Here is a 16,063-nt window from a genome sequence, read left to right on the forward strand (position 1 = left end):
TTCAACAGAAAAACTCTCAGATATTCGAGCTTGTGCGAAGGTGACATCAATAAGGCTAATAAAGTAACAACAAGGTCTTCGTCCAATCCTAAAGCATAAGGCAAAAAAACAAATCCTGTAAGACAAGTTGGAAAAGCAGCGAAGAATTGTAAATAAATGTGGCCTTGGACCCTTTTTCCTGTGCATGGTACAGAGTAAGAGCAGTGATAAAACGTCCCTTGGTAGAAAGTCACAAAAGAAATGCAAGGAAACACAAAAATTTGCAGTTATGGAGTGACGCAAGAAACAATGGTACTAGCTCCATTCTGAAGTTTAAGAACAGCAAATGAATTAGAACTACAGTATCTGGTAAGGTCTTTTTACAGTTACATATAAAACACTCATCTCTCATTGTTTAGGTTTAAGTCTGACAGGGAACAGCTATTTGCTCTTGGATTTTTGCTTTGAAATGAACAACTGGTTCCCTATCTGAATACTTCCAAATTTTTAATGATTAAGGTAAGCAAGCTCTTTAACTGCACTGGGATAGTTTATATAGAAAATCTCATTGCATCCATCCCTTCCATACCAAAGTTACCAAAATCAAGTTCATTTTATACGCATTCATTGAATTTGCTGTCACCACGCTACAGTATTGTAACGACAAAGATATTAAGTCATTTCAATTCTTCGAGAGCATCCAGTAATGAGAAAAAAACTAAAATCATTTCAAATGTATTCTGACACAGGACAGGAGGCCCAAGACCTTAAGTCAGCAGAGCACCCTCCTGGTCTAGGAACAATGTTTTCAACAGTGGCCCTACAATTTCTTGAGTAACACTGAGAGGACAATGGGGAAAGTTTGTTTCTGATGTATTTCTAAAAAGCCTATTAGTACGTTTACCATAAAACTGATTTAAGGTAGTTGTGTTTTTCAGTAGTGTTTAGAACAAACCCAGCACTTGGGAATACTCAGCTTGGCGCACCGTGCTAAAATACAATTGTCCAGCATTTTACAAACTAGCTGCAATTTTTAGTAGTCGTGCTCACCAACGGTGTAACAGAATTGTAATGTTCTCCTAAGCCATACGCATGTCTCATATATCTAAAATGAAAACAGAATAAGTAGATTTTATGAAAGTAACATATTACGTATAACTTATAATAAGAATAAATGTTTATTCTGCATATCAAGCAAAGGACTTTACATGCCTTATCCACAGGAGTATCACTCAATAGATTAAGTGTTCATAGGTTGGTGCTGGGCACAGCAGACCTCTTGGGTCTTGTCACATATGTCATGTCAAAGTGTCGGACTAAGTCCCAGATACCCCATGCTTCCAATCCCACCTCCGCACAGCTCCCTGCCAGCACACCTAGCAGATGGAGGATACAGCTCCCTGCCAGCACACCTAGCAGATGGAGGATACAGCTCCCTGCCAGCACACCGAGGAGATGGAGGATACAGCTCCCTGCCAGCCCACCCAGGAGATGGAGGATACAGCTTGCTGCCAGTGCAGCTAGCAGATGGGGGATACAGCTCCCTGCCAGCCCACCTAGGAGATGGAGGATAGAGCTCCCTGCCAGCACACCTAGGAGATGGAGGATACAGCTCCCTGCCAGCCCACCTAGGAGATGGAGGATACAGCTTGCTGCCAGTGCAGCTAGCAGATGGGGGATACAGCTCCCTGCCAGCACACCTAGCAGATGGGGGATACAGCTCCCTGCCAGCCCACCTAGCAGATGGGGGAGAACAGCTCCAGCGCTTGAACTCCTAGCAGCCTTGTGGCTCCTTGTGTCAGACTCTTGGTCCAACTGGCATTAGGCATTTGGAGAGTGAACCAAGAAAAGCAAGGTATCGCTATATTCCTCTTCTCAGTCACTCTACCTTTCAAACAAAGTAAATCTTAAAATAAAAAAAAAAAGAGCACCATTGGAAAGGTGTCATGACCTGGTTCAGTCACCAGAGGAGAGTGCAAAGGCTGGGCTTCCAAGCGTTCAACAAGCTTCTTTACCTAAACCCACGCCTTTAATGACTATCTTAATAGGCTTGGCTAACAAACAATACAACCAACAGCAAATCTTTCATGCAGAGAGTTTTCGATTGTGTATATTTTTATAATACAAAAATTTCTAAAGAGGAAACATGGCATATTTTAGCCTTTACACTTGTTAAAAATTTTAGCATTGTTAATGTCAAACTAGGAGAATATACAAACTCATCCTAAAAATAACTTTATCGTTGATGTGTCGCACAAAAATAATTTCTTACATAACTAAATCACATATTTTAACAATGTTTTCTAGTTCCATAACTGGTTTTATAAAACAAGCAAAATTAAGTTAGCTTAAAGTAATGGCTTTGATTAATCAACATATATAACCTATACTTTTAAATACTATTTTGACTTCTGAAAAATAAAGCAGCAAAAGTTTCTATGTACTTACACAAGTACTAATGGATTTTTTTTATATTCTTCACCAACTACAATAGGAAGAGAATCCGCCTGTATTATCTCTATTGGAGTTTGTAAAATGTGAGACAGAGCTCTCAGCTACAAGATAGAAGGGAGGAAAAAGGATTAGTAAAGATAATAAAATAAAAATGTTATCCAGGTCATAAGCTAGTGCAGTGAGTATAAACAGAGCAAACACAGGCTCTCTGTTCATCAGTGCATATCAACCCTGGGCAAGCCTGGCACCAAACAAATATTTGTTGAATAAACAAATCTAATACCTATTAAATCAAATACAGAGGATTTAAGCCTTACCCATCAGCTTTTTAAAAGTATCACTGACGTTAATGAAGCGGGGTGATGGGCCGATGGGGTTTATTATACTAGTCTTCTCTGCTTATGGTATATTTAGAAATTTCCATGAGGAAGACTGAAAGCCCAAGCACCGGGCTCACGCAAGGGCAGGTAGCAAAACTATTTCTAGAAGCTTTTCAGCTGAGTCCAATGTACAAGACACCAGGGTTGAGAACTTCTGTAACTGTCAAGACAAAGGAAGAGGCAGCTGTGAACTGTACTTCCGGTTAAGGACTCTATTCCTACAGAACAGATATACTAACGGTCAATAATGAGTATCAGTGCTCATCTTCTCTAGATGTTTCACGATCAAGCACTCTTACTTACTCCATGTGCATGGACTCATTCGGTTTTCCCCACAGCTTTATGAAATAAATATTACTATTTTTTTAAAGACCTGGAATCTGAAGCAAAAAAAAAAGTTAAGATATGGGGCCCAGCATGGTAGCCTACACACACCAGGATCCCATACCGGCACCGGTTCATATCCCAGCTGCTCCATTTTAAATCCAGTTCCCTGTCTGCAGCCTGGGAAAGCACAGGAGGACGGTCCAAAGCCTTGGGACCCTGTACCCATCTGGGAGACCTGTTAGAAGCTCCTGGCTCTGGGCAAAGGATTGACTCAGCTCCGGCCATTGCGGCCACTTGGGGAGTGAACCAGAAGACGAAACATCTTTCTCTCTGTTTCTTCTTCTCTCTATAAATTTGACATTCCAATAAAAACAAACAAATCTTAAAAAAAAGTTAAGAGATATATCATATTCAAGTTTTAGGAAAGTAAATGACCTGTGCTAAAAAAAGGAAATCTGTTCCTAGAGTCCACGTTCATAAACAAACTACCTGTTAAATCTTCAATCAAAGTGCCCTGGTCTATGGATGAGGCATAAGGACACTTATCAACAACATGGGCCTTGGAAGGGGTTTGAAAGTTCCTTCAGGAATATGGAAAAGGGATCCCTGCTGCATATTGGTCAATTTAATCACATAGTCTGTCTTCTGCAATGGTGCTGAGGCACACTTGTTATATTTTCTATATTTAAAATGACATTTTGAAAAACTAATAAAGAATGGAAGGTGCAAAGTAAGCCCTGGAAATTCTACCATTGCTTCTAAGTCCAGAAGTCATACAGATTTTTCTCTCTTAAACTTTAAATTTACTGCATGTGATTGTTAACAGTATGTCTCATTTTGAATTAATTCATAAGTGGATAGTTTCAAAGTATACTTTTGAAAAGCTTTTGTTAATTTAAAAAGAGTTGGGTGGGTTTCTAAATACTCACATTAGTTGATGATACTTATTAAAAAAATTCAGCCATTTTTATGTCTAATGTGGTCATAAAAGGAAGCATACAAACCTAATGGACACAGCTCCCTCTAGTGGAGAGGTATGAAAACAACCGTTAATAACAAGATGTGAAACACTTCACACCCTCCAGATCTTCAAACAACAGTATCTGGACATGAAATAGTTAAAACTACAGCTGATGGAAGATGCCTAATCAGTAAATACCAAGAATAATGACAGTGTCAGATTCATTACTCACCTTATAGTAAACATTTTATGCATGTACTCCCCCTTACTTGGCACACAAAATCCCAAATTTTCAATTATGTGAATATTTAAACATAATGTTTACTATAAAGTTTCTATACCATAACATGACACATTTAAGTTTTCACATTTAAGTTTTCATAGGTTCCTACACACACAGGACAATGGAACGCAACACGTTAATGTTTGCAAATGAGTACATACAGAGACTTCATTATCCAATTCAGTAACTAAAACTGAATTCATGAGGCTAGCTGGCGCCTCCAAGCTCATAAAACCAAACACAAGGGGAAGGCAACACTTGAACCTGAACCTGAACCTGGCAGTGGCTGGCTCACCTCCTGTCATAAACATATAATTTCATACAAAAATATTGCTTACTATTTCTGATGTAAAAAAGTTACTTTGCCAAAAGTGATTTTCAACAGCTGAGCTATTAACATAAATTTTACTTCACTAGAGTAAAAGCTTCACGTTCAAAAGTCCAGAAAATCAAATATATTGCTAGTAGTAGCATCACAGATGCAAAACAAAGAAGGAACAACAAAAAACTTGTATAGATAGAACACTATCTTCTTTACCATGTGGAGCTAATGAAATAGCTCTTCATTTCCTCCAGGGAAGAACCTGAGGATGCGGGGTGCACGCTGTGGCACAGCATGCCAGTACCTGCAGTTCTAACCCTGGGGGCTCCATATCTGACCCAGCTCCCTGCTAAAGACCTGGAAAAGCAGCAGAAGATAGCCCAAGGCCTTGGGCCCCTGTTCCCATGCGGGAGACCTAGAATAAGGTTCGGTTCCCAACTTTGGACCAGCTCAGCTCTGGCCATTGGGGAACTGAACCAGTGAATGGAAAATCTCTCCCTGGATCTCTCCTTTCTTTCTAACTCAAGTAAAGATAAATAAATCTTTCAAAACAAACAAAAGAAAAAAACCTAGCAAGGTAACAATGTTCACGCCCAGTGTCCTTGTGGGCAGAAAAAGAGCAAATATAACCACAAGCTTACCTCCAGCTGACCTCCCCACGAAGCTGTGTTTACAATGTCTTCACAGTACTTCCCAAACTCCTCTGTGGAGAACAGATCACAAGGTGCACTTGGTAATCCTCTTAACTCAGTCCACATTATCTCCTGTATAGTTCCCACACTCCTTCCTCCCCAGAACCTTCCAGAGCTTAATCTACATCTCAGATCAAACTTAATCCACTCTTTCTGCTACTTATCCACCCACAAGCAAAGCAAACCACTTCCACTTCCAGCCCTCAGCTTAAAGCCCAGGGACTTTCTCTATTGTTACAGGCAATGACCCTCAAAGTGGCTGTCCTGGTCATTATCTTGACAAGGGTTTTGAAACTCAAAATAACAGAGAAAACTAAAATACGCAGCCTCGATACAAGCAGGATTGTTCTAAGACTCTATGAGAAATGTGAGAAGAAAATCAGGGAAGATAAACAAAGGGGCTGAAACTTTCCCCAGAAATAACATCCCAATATGCCACCATTTGTTATTTTAGACTCATTCAGGTTATATGTACGTGTATCAGCAATATCAAGGCTTTTGAGACCAACCTTAGGGGGAAAAATAAAAGACCTAAACAGAGTTTATAATGAGTGTATCTTGTATACACAATTTTTTTACATAGCATATTAAATTTAAAACCAGCCACAACTATCCTTCCTGGTCTGAGACGGAGAGAAATTATGACAACCTAGGAGAAAAGTATGTCACATGTTCACTCTGTCTAGCACACTGCGGCCTTCAAATAACACTAGCTAAATTAATAAAAGCACATTCAATCTCTTACCCCACATCTCACAGCCGTGGGGAATTTCAGTGATTTAATAATCATTTTGGAAATATACTATATAAGGAGCCATTTGCCATGTTAAAGAGATGGGCCCTAGTGAATTCTGGCAACTTAAAAAATGATAATGACCTAAAATAACAAGAGATGCATTAACAGATATAGCATGACACCTATGGGAAATTAGATGAGTACAGAACAAGTTGTGTGCACATTCATTCTTGGTATCCTTCAACAGACACCTTAGGCCATCACACGCTAAAGGAGACCTAGTTGATAGCTCGTGATCACTCTCCACTGTTTTGTGCCATACTCTACCTTGCTTTCCTGAAGGGTGGCCTCCAGGAAAGGGAAACCAGCTTGAATCTCCCCCTCTCCTATCCATCAGGGTCGCATCAGTTCCCAGCAGACGCAGCCACCCATCTTCTTGCAAAGACAGACTTCCCTCTATTCCATTCTACTCCCTGGAAACATGCTGAGAAATTTCATTGCTCTCTGTCCTCATCTGCTAAAAATGCATTTTTTTTCTCACCATTACTATTTTGTCTTGCTTCTCAAAAGTCCTAAAGGGTCTTTTTTTTCTGATCTTATAAAAATCCTATTTTGCTTGAATACTAATCTGAAATTATGCCTTAAACAGGATTAAATATCCCTAAGTAAACAGTTAAAGGAGGAATTAGTTGTCATAAGTATTCTCTGCTTACAGTTTTCAGGACCACCATATGAGGCTATTACAGAACTTTCATGGAAAGTTGAATTAAGACATAAGCTTAATTTTGGTATAAAAATGTTTTTTTAAATTCATGCATAGTCTTTTGTATGTATTTTCAAAGAACTTCTTGAAGACTTTCTGTATACTTTCAGAGACTGGCCAAGGCTCACTTTCCTTTATGGTGAATGAATTTATACCATTCTTCCACAACAATGATTACTGTTATTCCCAGTTTTATCACGTAAGAAACAATCAATACGTTTCAATAACTAAATAGTTAAGTACTTAAGAGATAATAAAAAAAAGTATTGGCGCCTATTAAAATTATAGGAAATAATTTGCCTAAAATACATGATTTTGCTTTCCCCTTTTAAGGACCAAAGAGACTGTTCTCAGCTACAGTCCCAGAAGCACTGTGTTTAAAAGCAACCACAAGCACAATCATCAACAGCAACACATGGCAAAGACGAACGCAGTACCTGCAGAATACACGTGTCCCGTGTTGGGGTTTGTTAGAAATGGCAGGAAGTCGTCCACGTGGCTTCGCATGTACTCAGCCGCCCGGCTCCTTAGGGCGGCCACGGTCAGAGCACAGTCGTGTTCTTTCAGCTGATCTTCAATGGCTCGGTACATGCAATGGCCATCCGATGGAATCTGTTTCATTTCCAGCTGTCTAGCTGCCAAGATTTGGGCAAGCTTTTCACTTTCTATATGTCTGGCTCCAGATAAATTCTCAATTTCAGCTTCTGCTATTCTTTCTTCCCTCTCCTTTTCCAGCGCTGCTTTTCTGTCCTGAGAAGGCCACAGAGGAGAGGTCAGTGATACCGATTAGAATCCACAGCAGTAACACCTTCCCAACCGAGTGTAAGTCTCAGTAGGTTCTTCATTTTTTTCCTGCCAACTCTAACTCTGACAGAAGTAAGAAAACCAATTTCACTTCATTCCTACAACCTGGATTTACCAGGAGCTAAACTCTTAGAACACAAGATGGCACTGTTACTTTCCAGAAGATTCCTCGGGCAGTTTTAGAGAGAAGAATAAGCACTTAAGCTATTCTCTAATTCAAGCCCCTTTTGCTTTCCTCTTCTGAGAGCTGGAGGAGGTTCCTGGCTCCTGACTTCGGATCAGCTCAGCTCTGGCCATTGTGGCCGCTAGGGGAGTAAACCAGCAGACGGAATATCACTATTTCTTTCTCTCCTTCTTTCTGTATATCTGCCCTACCAAGAAAAAGAAATCAATCTTTAAAAAAAGAGAAAAAAGGAAAAGAAATAACAGTCAAACTAGACAACCTCAAGATACTGTACAATCTAAATTTGCTGATCGCATGAAATTCACAAGCATAACAACTATTTAAAAACAACACTTTGTAGAAACAGCACAAACGTCTGAATACAACGCAAGTCAACCAAATTTCACATAAAAAAAGACAGTTTAACTTTTTTAGAGACAAACCGCAGTACTTCACATGGTAAACAACCCTAGCATTTGCCACCCTTTAGTTTTCCAGAGTTTGTGTCAAAACTTTGGCATCAGTGAGTTACTTAATATTCACAAAATGTTTCAAAATAGGTATCATTTTCTCCCCAAAGTCATAAAAATAAAATTAAAACTCAACCAATACTTAACTGCACTTATCAATACCTTATGGGCTAATAAATGATAAGGTGCAAAGCTAGTTTAAAAGATGTATAAATCTTGGGCCCGGCGGCGTGGCCTAGCGGCTAAAAGTCCTCGCCTTGAAAGCCCCGGGATCCCATATGGGCGCCGGTTCTAATCCCAGCAGCTCCACTTCCCATCCAGCTCCCTGCTTGTGGCCTGGGAAAGCAGTCGAGGACGGCCCAATGCATTGGGACACTGCACCCCCGTGGGAGACCCGGAAGAGGTTCCTGGTTCCCGGCATCGGATTGGCGCGTACCGGCCCACTGCGGCTCACTTGGGGAGTGAAACATCGGATGGAAGATCTTCCTCTCTGTCTCTCCTCCTCTCTGTATATCCGGCTTTCCAATAATAACAGTAAAAAAAAAAAAAGAAAAAAAGAAGATGTATAAATCTTAGAAAATATCAGATGTTAGAAAAATAATAACTGACACTAAACAAATAAAGTCTTTTTTTTTTAAGTTTTTCGAACTGAAAGAATGTTACCTATGTAACTTCATTCCTATGAGAACTGCTACTTCCAAATAATCACTTTCCTCTTTAGCAATATTTCACTCCTGTTTTCTTTTTGTATATCCCGTTTCTCCTACTTGAAAAAGTCTACCTAAATAATTCTATATCCGGTCTCGGTGCAGTGGCCTAGCGGCTAAAGTCCTTGCCTTGGATGCACCAGGATCCCATATGGGCGCCAGTTCTAACCCCAGCGGCTCCATTTCCCATCCAGCTCCCTGCTTGTGGCCAGGGGAGGCAGTCAGGATGGCCCAAAGCCTTGGGACCCCACACCTGCATGAGAAATCCGGAAGAGGCTCCTGGCTCCTGATCGGCTCAGCTCCGGCTGTTGTGGCTCACTTGGAGAGTGAATCATCAGACGGAAGATCTTCCTCTCTGTCTCTCCTCGTCTCTGCATATCTGACTTTGCAATAAAGATAAATCTTTTAAAAATAATAATTCTATTTCCTTTAACTAACAGTCCACGATTTAACACTTTGTAAAATGAATTTTTCCTTCTCTGAATTTTATTAACCATTAAACATTATATAGATACCTATTTTATTTTCTCAATTTTTATAGCAAAATATCTTGTTTAACTTCTAATCCATTTTCCATCACTTAACACTATAGTTTTGACCAGACTTGTACATCAGACAACATAGATCCATATTCTGAAAATTCTGAATTATTAAGTCTGGAAAATATCTATATGCAAAAGAAAAAGAAAAAAATCCTTTGCACTACCCCTTTCTGTGTGAAATTAAAGCCATACACTGTCTTGGGCTTATATCCTTCTCTGTAAAATGATTAAAAAAAAATCCTCCTCCACAGAACTACTGTCCAGACAAAATAAAACCTCATACAAGCAACTCAGTGTGGCGTCTGGCACAGGGCAAGTGCCTAATAAACGCCACTTGCAGTCTACCGAGAAGAAACTCCACGCTTTTTGATTACTATTCTCTTCCTGAAAAGAAAGATTGATTGAAAGGCATGTTTTTATACAGTGAAGAACAGAGCACAAAAATTTTGTATCTACTGGTTCACTCCCCGGTTGGCCATAACTGCTGAAGCTGAGCCAATTCAAATCCAGGAGCCAGGAGCCTCCTCTAGGTCTCACGCATGGGTGCAGGGTCCCAAGTCTTTGGCCATCCTCTGCCACTTTCCCAGACGTGCTCTGGGAAAGCAGGAGGCTGGATGGGTGGCCATAAGAGAACCAGCCTTTGCAAGGGAAGAATCAGTCAACTGAGCCATTGCGCCACTCCCTCTGATACAGTACACTCACAGAGCAAACCTGTCTACTTGATGACATGACAATCATACCCGTCTCTTTTGTGCTTTGGATATCCGTGGTGGCTGATTCTCCAGTACCAAGTTGGAAAGGTTATCAGCAACAGAATCTATCTGAAGGAAACAAAAAGTATGACTTTGTCAATGAAACATTCTTTTAAGTTATTACTGAGAAGTATTAGGTTATTAAATTATTCCTGAAAAGTATAAATACATCTAATTGTACATTTCAAATCTGAGTAACGGCATCTGGCATCTGTGTGTTTCCTAGTTTTATGGGAGAATGTGTCCTACTAGTTTCCTTTCAAAGATGCTCATTCCACAGACTTTTCTTCCTTTCAGAAATGCCCACTGCAACCTAAAAACTGTATTTTCTGAAAGTACCAGCTCATTCACTACTTCCCTTTTCTGAACTGACATTCTAGGCTTCACTATCTCTTATCCAAAAGTGCTTTGGATTTCAGATTTCAGAATTATTTACACATACATATTAAGATAAATTTGGGATAAGGTCCAAACTAAAGCAAAATTCATTCTTACCTCACGCCTGCTTTAGACCCGCAATAACTGCACACATATTTTAGTGTTCCTGTTGTAACTGGAACCCGACTCAGGGAGTCATATGTTCAACTTTCCAATTACAGAAAACTAATCCATCTGCTTACACATATTGGTCAGTTCACTACTACCTTTATAATCCCAAGTAGGGAAGGAGAGGCCTTTTCCACCTTAGTCAGAGCCAATGACCTTCACTCTAGAACCTTGCACAAAGTTTAGCTCTTCCTATCTTTTCCTATCTGCTAACTACAGATAGAAGATATAGTTGATGCTTAACAGCATTATATATCAAAACAAATCCCAATTCTTTTGCTGAAACAAGACAAATGATGGCTAGACTTCTATCAGAATGAGGAGCTAGCACTCATTACAACTATAAGCTAATTTTGTAAATATTTGAGAGAGAAGAGAGAAAGAGAGCTCCCATTTGTTAACTGACTTTCTAAATACCCACAAAGCTAAGTTGGGCCAGGGTGAAGGCAGAGCTGGAAACTCAATCTAGCTTCCCAGGAAGGAGGTGAGAATCTAACCATCGAGGCCGTCACTGCTGCCTCCTAGGGTGCGCATTAGCAGGAACCTAGAACCAAGATTTGAGCCAGGACTGGGAACCAAGCACTTCAATATGCAACATGGGCATCCCAACCAGTGTCTTAGCACGAGGCCAAACGTCAGCCCCGTATTAAGGCAGTTTTTAGCATCACATGCACATAAAATAAATCAAGATCTCCAATACACAGAAGCAGTGGACTCAATCAATCAATCAAGATAGCAACCAGAAAAAGATTTTCAAGCAATGTCAATTATAACTTCACTGAAATTAGAAATCAAGATTTTTTTTAAAGAGCAGGACCAGCACTGTGTTGTGCATGAGCCAGTAAGCGCCTCTTTCCAATGTCTACATTTCCTATCAGTGTGCGGGCATGAAGCCCAGCTGCTCTGCTTCTGATCCAGCTTCCTCCCCATGCGCCTGGAGAGGCAGCAGGCAGCTGTCCCTAGCACCACTGTGGGAGCCACTGGCTTCAGCCTAGCTCTGCTCTGGCTGTTGGCAGCCATCTGGGGAGTGAGTCAGCAGATGAACAGATGGAAGACCTCTCACCCCCTTTTCCTGAGGGTCTTGCTTTCAAAGAAACAAATAAATCTTTTAGAAAAGTTTTTTTTTTAAGGTAATATGCTAAGATTCACAAACGGACATACTGACAACAGGCAAGAGCCAAAGAAACTGAAAAACAAAAGAAGTAGCATGGAACTTAGGCAGTGTTAGGAAAGAAACGAACTTCAGTTAATGAAAATATTATAGTTCTAAGCAGAATGAGAGTTGTATTTTAATAGTTGGCAAATAAATATCTTAGGTATCAAACTTTTCTAGTTGAAAAATCTAAAAAAAAAAAAATCTGAAAATGGAAAGGCCTGAGAACAAACAAAACAATCTTGCTATCAGAAAAATAGACAAACAGGAACACCATTGCTGTGACAACACAATTAAACACCTGCAGCATCACACCACGGTGCATGGAGATCAGGCATACTAGAGCCAAGGAAGCACAGGCTCTTGATGACCAATCACGAAAGAAACTGAGACTGTATTTAACATAAGGACACCGTAAATTAGGTCAGAAAGCCTGGCTCCGCTATTAGCCAGAGAGCAAAACCGAACCAAACAAAATGTAATTATACCATACACAATTCAGCATAGACATAAAAAGTTTCTAATTATAAAATGTGGAGTGAGCTTGTAGAATCTGAGATCCTTCATATCCTAAATCTGTGCCATAAATTACCTCACAATACAAACCTATGATGGAATTCAGAATCACATATCAGAGTAAGAGTGTTCTGATGTCTAACTCTGCCTTTGGGACTGCACAGCTGCTATAACCGCAACAGAAAAGTCGCAATAACTCTAAGTCTGTTTCCCACTTGGAAACATTGGACTGAGACAATGCATATGTGCTAAGCAAAGTCCTTGGCACACATATGTAACAACTAACAGTTATGATGAAAGCGAGCATATTTCCACTGCTCCAAGAAACATCAATAAAATCTCATTCATTGCAATTTGTTCATGAAGTACTCATATAATTAAAAAATCATCTTGCAGGGGGCATTGGGTCTAGTAGTGCCAACGCCTAGATTCAAGTACGGGCTCTATCCCCATTCCAGCTGCTAATGCACATCCAGGCGATGGTTCCAATAGGTGGGTCCCACCTCCCACTGGGGAGACTAGGACTGAGGTCCTGGGCTGCCCCTGCTCCCCCAATTCAGGGCAACTGGGGAAGTGAACATCTGTCTCTCCAGCTCCTGCACAAAATAAACAAGCAATCCGGAGCAGGTCAAGCTGCGCCTTTAGTCTCAACATCCTATGCTGAGGTGCCGGTTCAAGTCCTAGGCTTGTCCCCTACCGATCTGGCTCCCCGATAACGCATCTGGAGAAACAGGGCCATGCCACCCAGGTCAGAGCTCAGGATGTTGCTTGCCCCCTGGTGCAGCCATCACTGTCACAGTCATTTGGGATATCAACCAGTGAATGGAAGAAATAAATCTTGAGAACAAATCCCACATTCATTTAAGTTGCATCAGATGGCATAAGTAGGTGTACTGTCACACTGTACGTGGAGAAAAGAAGGCTAACGGACATGAGGCCTGTCCAGCGTACAATCCTACTCAATGGCAACTCTGGAAAAAGAAGTCTCATCATCTAACTCTCATTTGGTGGAGCTTCCGCTAGCACCTGACCACCTGGCTATCGTTCGGCAAATAAGGAGTGTCCTCCTTACGCTGATCTCTCGCACAAAAACACTGCCGTGCCAACCCAGTCACCACCACATTAGTGAAAGGCGATGCTCCACACGACTGAGGCATATTCTCCACCAGCCATTGGATCTCCTGTCACAGTTTAACAGAAGGGGGCAGCTGCTTTCAAATGTTGCAAAGATAAACACTTTCCACCTACCTTGTTCTTAGCACTCAGCTTCAACTGTTCCAGCTCCTCTTTATGTTTCTGTTCCAGCTCCTTCTCCAGCTTGGCGACGTCTTCAGTGAGCTGCTTCCTCCTCTTTTTGTCATTTTTGGGAACCGCATTTTTCATACCCTGAATTTTGGCTGCAAAGGCACCCAAATCACTATGTGAGAAACTCAGAGTGAGGAGAAATGGGAAGCATGAACCAATAAAGGCATAACGGAAGGCGCGTAAAGAAAACTTAATTATGGAAGCCAGAAAAGTCCTAGGAGTTACCAAAAAGGGACCCGATGAAACTCACAGCAAAAAAAACACCTTCAGTAACAGAACCTCGCATGTACGTGCGTTGTTTGGCGGCAAAAAAAAAAAAAAAAAACCACCAAAAACCTGCCTGAAGTAAGGTCCCCGTCTTCCAGGTATCGCTTCTGAGCTGAGGAGCCTCGCTCCGCACCCACGAGGGACAGGGGCCGGTAACCCGGGCCAGACAGGGGGAGGGAGGCGGCGAGGCCGGAAGGGGTGCAGGGTCGCCCGATTCCCGGGCTCTGAGGCCATCTCAGCCCGACACCGGGCGGCGAGGGGTCCCCGGCAGCCCGAGGGGGCAAGCGGGCAGTCGGGGGAAGCCTCGGACCCGGGATTCCGCAGGACCCACCGCCACGCGCCCTTCCCACGCTCACGTCCATGTGCTTCCCCGTCACCTTGCAGCTCCTTCTTCTCTTTGCGATGCCTTCTCACCAGCAGCTCCTCCTCATCAAGTTCCTCGGTCGACACTGCGTCCATGACGGCCAGCAGCCCAGCACGCGCCACAGAGCAAGGTTTCGGCTCCTGTGAGCAGACACCTTCAACTCTCAACCTTCACCCTGGGCGCCATTGGCTACACTTGGACGTCTGCCCCGCCCTCCAGGAGGAACCGAGCCAATAGGGAGAGGGAAAACCCTAAATGAGCTTCTGCGCGTGCGCACTGCCGTGCCGCTGCACAAGCGGGGCGGGGGCAGGGGAGGAGCGTGAGAACGCAAGGAGGCCCGGCCGGCTCTGACCCTTGGCGCGCAGAGATGACGTATGAAAGCCTTCCAGAGGTTTGTGTTGTGACCCCCTTAGGTGAGAGATCTGTTGAAAAGGTAAGAAAGAAACATGGAACATGTTTACAAAATCGTGGCTCTTTCGCAGCATTAATCACTGAGATGCCTTCGTGATGTAGCGAATTGGGTCCTGGTTGTTGTGAGGTCGGGCTGCCTTGCAGACGGAGGTTGCAGAACCAAGCCGTCGAGGCGATGCCTGCCTCAGGCAGCAGAGGTAGCAGGGGTCGAGCTGAGTCATTCCGGCGGCTTGGAACGACCCGGGGAGCTGACAGGAATGTGAGCACCGGCCAGGCGACCGAGAATTACTGAAGTCAAACCAGGAGCCGAGATAGCCTCCCGGGAGCGAGAGAGAGAGGAGGAGGGAGGGCGCCAGCCCGGGAGCATCCGAAACAGAGGACAAGGGGAACGGAGCTGAGAGCCTGCTGAAGAGCAAACAAGAGCTCCGGTTGGAAACAGATCACAGAATATCTTTAAAGGTTAACGAAAAGAAAGCAGCACCCGGACCTAGTAACGTTTCTAGATCTTGAGGATAAAGAAAAAAAAGTTTACAACTATCCAGAGAAAATAGATTACCTGCAAAGGGACAAGCGCAATATATTGGGATTTGGAGTTGCCCAGTTCTGGCCTGAGCGAATGCAGGTGTTTTTGTTTTAAGTGAGCCTTTTCTTCTTCTCGAAGTAACAGCATGAGTGAACTCACAGCTTGGCTATAGACTGTCCATGAACCATGTTTGTTATCTAAATGAAATCAGCTACCTAGTTTGGGGCAGAGGAAGAAGGGCATGATTTGAATATTCTGAGGGAACTAAAAAGCCATGTGCTTGCTGCATAGTATTACTTAGTTTTGTCTAAAGTACAAAACCAAATCATACTTATTTCTTGCTATTTGGGAACTGTGAATTTATTTCCTGCTTTGTATGAAGTCAAGTAGGCTTAGCCCAGAAGAGCATTGCCAGTACTCTGATTTTTTTTTAAAGATTTATTTAATTGTTTGATAAGCATTTAATCTCATCCATTGGGCCACTCCCCAAATGGCTACAACAGTCCTGTCTGGGTAAAGCCAAGAGCCAGCATTTCATCCAGGTCTCCCACATGAGTGGCAGAGTCCCAAGTACCCGGACTATCTTCCACGACTTTCCGGATGCATTAGCAGGCTGCAGGATAGGAAATGAAGCAGCACTCTG

At 42.3% G+C, this 16,063-nt stretch overlaps 1 protein-coding gene across 1 annotated transcript; it reads right to left on the reverse strand.

The window, feature by feature from the left end:
* Positions 1 to 535: 535 nt before the first annotated feature.
* On the reverse strand, positions 536 to 14,585 carry OTUD6B (OTU deubiquitinase 6B). The gene is made up of 7 exons (XM_004597225.3): positions 14,500 to 14,585; positions 13,799 to 13,947; positions 10,324 to 10,404; positions 7,335 to 7,647; positions 5,348 to 5,409; positions 2,428 to 2,534; positions 536 to 1,084 (listed from the first exon to the last, which is right to left on the reverse strand). Exons 1-7 carry the CDS (start codon positions 14,579 to 14,581, stop codon positions 1,000 to 1,002), a joined length of 879 nt encoding a protein of 292 aa, XP_004597282.3. The 5' UTR covers positions 14,582 to 14,585; the 3' UTR covers positions 536 to 999.
* Positions 14,586 to 16,063: the final 1,478 nt, after the last annotated feature.

The sequence above is a fragment of the Ochotona princeps genome, chromosome 9 (genome assembly GCF_030435755.1).
Source record: "Ochotona princeps isolate mOchPri1 chromosome 9, mOchPri1.hap1, whole genome shotgun sequence".
In the NCBI taxonomy this organism is placed as follows: domain Eukaryota; kingdom Metazoa; phylum Chordata; class Mammalia; order Lagomorpha; family Ochotonidae; genus Ochotona; species Ochotona princeps.